Genomic DNA, 3,209 nt, shown 5'->3' with positions numbered 1-3,209 from the left:
GCTGACGCGCGGAGAGGTGTACAGACACCCCACGCTGCTGCTTTATTTGCTGCTGCCTCTCACTCAACTCCTCCCCTTTCCCAGAGAGAGAAGACAGACAAAATAAAGAAGACAAACGCCGGCAGTCTCCTACTCGCCGCCACCACTGCGCATGCTGCAGCGCAGCATCCGCTGCAGCACACGCTCCACTGCTGCTGCTGCTGCTGCTGCTGCTGCTGTCAGCTCCATCCTCAGCCATTGGGGCTTCGCCATCAGCACCTTCACCTGCATTTGTATCTGCTGCTGCTGCTGCTGCTGCTGCTGCATCTGCTGGAGGAGACTTGAAATGAGAGAACTGCAGCAGCAGCAGCAGCAGCGCGTCCGTCTTTGCTGCTAGGTAAGACCACTCCGCCTCTGAGCCGCTGAGGTGTTTCGGGCTGAAGGCTTTGACAGTATCAAGCAGCAGCTCGTTCGCCTTTCCCTCTGCTGCTGCTGCTGCTGCTGCTGTTCCTGCTGCTGCTGCTGCTGTTCCTGCTGCTGCTGCTGCTGCTGCTGATTCGCCTCTTTGCTTGCTGCGGTTCAGCTGCAAGAAGCACCGCCACAGCTCCGCCGCCACATTGGATACGAGCTNCCTCTTTGCTTGCTGCGGTTCAGCTGCAAGAAGCACCGCCACAGCTCCGCCGCCACATTGGATACGAGCTGTGCTTGAGAGAAGAGCAGCAGCAGCACGAAGCCAGAAGGAACTTTGTCTCCTTCTGCAACAACCCATTCTAAATGCTGTTGCTGCAGCTCCCCCTGCTGCTGCTGCTGTTGCTGCTGCTGCTGCCAGCCTCCCGTCGAGGCGAAACGATCCGACAGCAGCAGCGTCAGCTCCAGCAGCACCGCACGAAGGGCCTCCCACAGCAACGGGTTGTTGGGGGGCCCCCCTGCTGCTGCTCTTGCTGCTAGACCTATACGCTCAAGGGCCTCAACTTCAGCAGCAGCTGCCCGCTGTGACTGCAGCAACTGCAGCAGCAGGTGCAGCGGGTACTGCCGCAGCGATGCTGGCAGCAGATGTGTGGGGCGAGACATCAGCAGCTCCACTGCAGCAGCAGCAATAGCCCCCGATGCTCCCATAACAGCAGCAAAAGGTGCAGCAGCAGGACGCACCTGAAATGCTGCTTCTAATAGAGGCAGGGGAGGCAGCTGACCCCCCACTGCAGCAAGTGACTGCCGCCGCAGCAGCTGCAGAGCTGCCGGTGGCAGCAGCAGCAGCATGAGCGCAGCCTGCTGCTGCAGCAGCTGCTGCATCTGCTCGTTGTGCTGCTGCAGCACCGAGAGAGGTGTGAGGGCAATGCGATCGGGGAGCATCTCCAGCTGCTCCTCCTGCTGCTGCTGCTTCTGCTGCTGCTGTTGCTGCTGCTGCTGCTGCTGCTGTTGCTGTTTAGCTATGAACTGCAAGAAGAAAGGAAAGTGAGTTTTCGCAGCAGGAGACAGCTGCGTGCACTCCTGGGCGCGTGTGTAGCTGCATACAGACAGCAGCGTGGGGAGACAGCAGGGCCTGTTGGTGTTGTTAGTGATGATAAAAGGAGAAACAGAGCCAACACCATTTGAGTCTATTAAAAAACGCCGCAGATATGCTGGAGCAGCAAGAGGGTCCCCCACACATTCCCATAGACTATCGCCTGTGCTGCTGCAGCAGATACAGCCCCCTCCCCCCCCACCCCTACTCCTGCCGCTGCCGCTGCTGCTGCTGCTGCTGCTGCTGCTGCTGCTGCTGCTGTAGGATGTAAGAAAAGGAAGCACTGATGAAGGCCTGCTGCCCTCAGGGGGCTTCGCGCTGTTAAAGCAAAACAAATCAGAGGCCGTCACTGCGAAGCGCGCAAACTCTCTCGTCTCCCTGGACGGCACCAGCAACGAGTGCAGCAAGAAATCCTAAACAAAAAAAAATAAANAAACTCTCTCGTCTCCCTGGACGGCACCAGCAACGAGTGCAGCAAGAAATCCTAAACAAAAAAAAATAAAATAAAATAAAATAAAATAAAATAAAATAAAAATAAATTAATTATATTAATTAAATATTTATATGGGGGATACAGGAACAGAAAGTGAAAGAAATAAAAAGAGAAAAAAATAACAAATGCAGTGATAAACGCATCTAAGCAACAGAAAAAAAAAGAAAGGGCTGCAGCTGCTCCACTCTGGGCAAAGCTAAGAATTAGGGTTTAGGGTTTAGGGTTTAGGGTTTGCAAACGTGCTGCAGGTTGTGCTGCTGCGGTTGCTGCTGCTGCTGCTGCTGTAGTGGTTGCTGCTGCTGCTGTGCTGCTGCTGGTGTGTGTGTGCGGCTTACATTTTCATGCAGACTCCAGCCCGTACACCTCTGAACGCTGCGGTGTATATACACCCCAAGCATGGTGGTGGGTAGAGAAACCTCAATAAAAGTATTCTTCATTTTCTCTTTTGTTGTTTGTATAGTGAGCTTGTCGAGGGGCGGTGGCTGCCGCGGCAGCAGCGGCTGTCCATACAGCAGCATGAAGCAGCAGGCGAGCTTATAAGAGATATCCCCAGTAACATCATATACTTCTGATGCTTCCCACCTCCATCCATTAGCTTCTGCTGCAGCAGCAGCAGCTGCTGCTGCTGCTGCGTGGCTGCCAGGCGGACCCCACAACAACGGAATGCCCCGTGCTGCTGCTGCTGCTGCTGCTGCTGCATCACGAGCAGCCAGAGGAGCAGCAGGAAGGTACCCAGGGGCCAGAGCAGGTGCTGCTGTAGCAGCGCGAGACAGCAGCATCAGTCTTGCTGCCAGCGGCACCAACATGAATACGTTTCTGCAGCAGGGGACAGCAGCAAAGGTCTCCTTGTTCACCTGCAGCTGCAACTGTTGCTGCTGCTGCTGCTGCTGCTGCTGCTGCGAATCCGTCTCCGTCTCCGCAGCACCAGCAGCAGCAGCAGCAGCAGCAGCCAGCGGCCGCAGCTCCCGCTCATACCGCCGTATAGCCGGCGTGCGGAGACAGCGCAGAGCCACGAGGAGACAAGACAGAGGCAAACAAGACGTTGCGATGCCGGGGGGCAGAAACAACTCCACTCCAGCCACCTGCTTCGCGCCCCGCTGCAGCAGCAAAACACAGCAGCAGCAGCAGCAGCAACACACTGCAGAAGGAGCAGCACAAACACACTACAGCAGCAGCAGCAGCAGCAGCACAACACTGCAGCAGCAGCAGCAGAAACACACTACAGCAGCAGCAGCA

The 3,209-nt window shown here is 56.2% G+C and overlaps 1 protein-coding gene across 1 annotated transcript in view; it reads right to left on the bottom strand.

The window, feature by feature from the left end:
- EMH_0057870 (uncharacterized protein) overlaps window positions 1-2,779 on the bottom strand; it is a gene marked incomplete at both ends in the record, with an annotated part of 3,542 nt that extends 763 nt beyond the window's left edge. Inside the window, 3 exons of the mRNA XM_013497519.1 lie at window positions 7-562; window positions 724-1,893; window positions 2,309-2,779. Of these exons, the coding sequence (XP_013352973.1) occupies window positions 7-562; window positions 724-1,893; window positions 2,309-2,779 (2,197 nt within the window). The remainder of the gene's footprint in view (window positions 1-6; window positions 563-723; window positions 1,894-2,308) is intronic.
- Between the last annotated feature and the right edge of the window lie 430 nt (window positions 2,780-3,209).

The sequence above is a fragment of the Eimeria mitis genome, genomic scaffold (assembly GCF_000499745.2).
Source record: "Eimeria mitis Houghton genomic scaffold, Emh_scaff2729, whole genome shotgun sequence".
NCBI lineage: Eukaryota > Apicomplexa > Conoidasida > Eucoccidiorida > Eimeriidae > Eimeria > Eimeria mitis.
The sequence above is the reverse complement of the archived record's forward strand: the minus strand, read 5'-3'. Positions and strand labels throughout refer to the sequence as shown.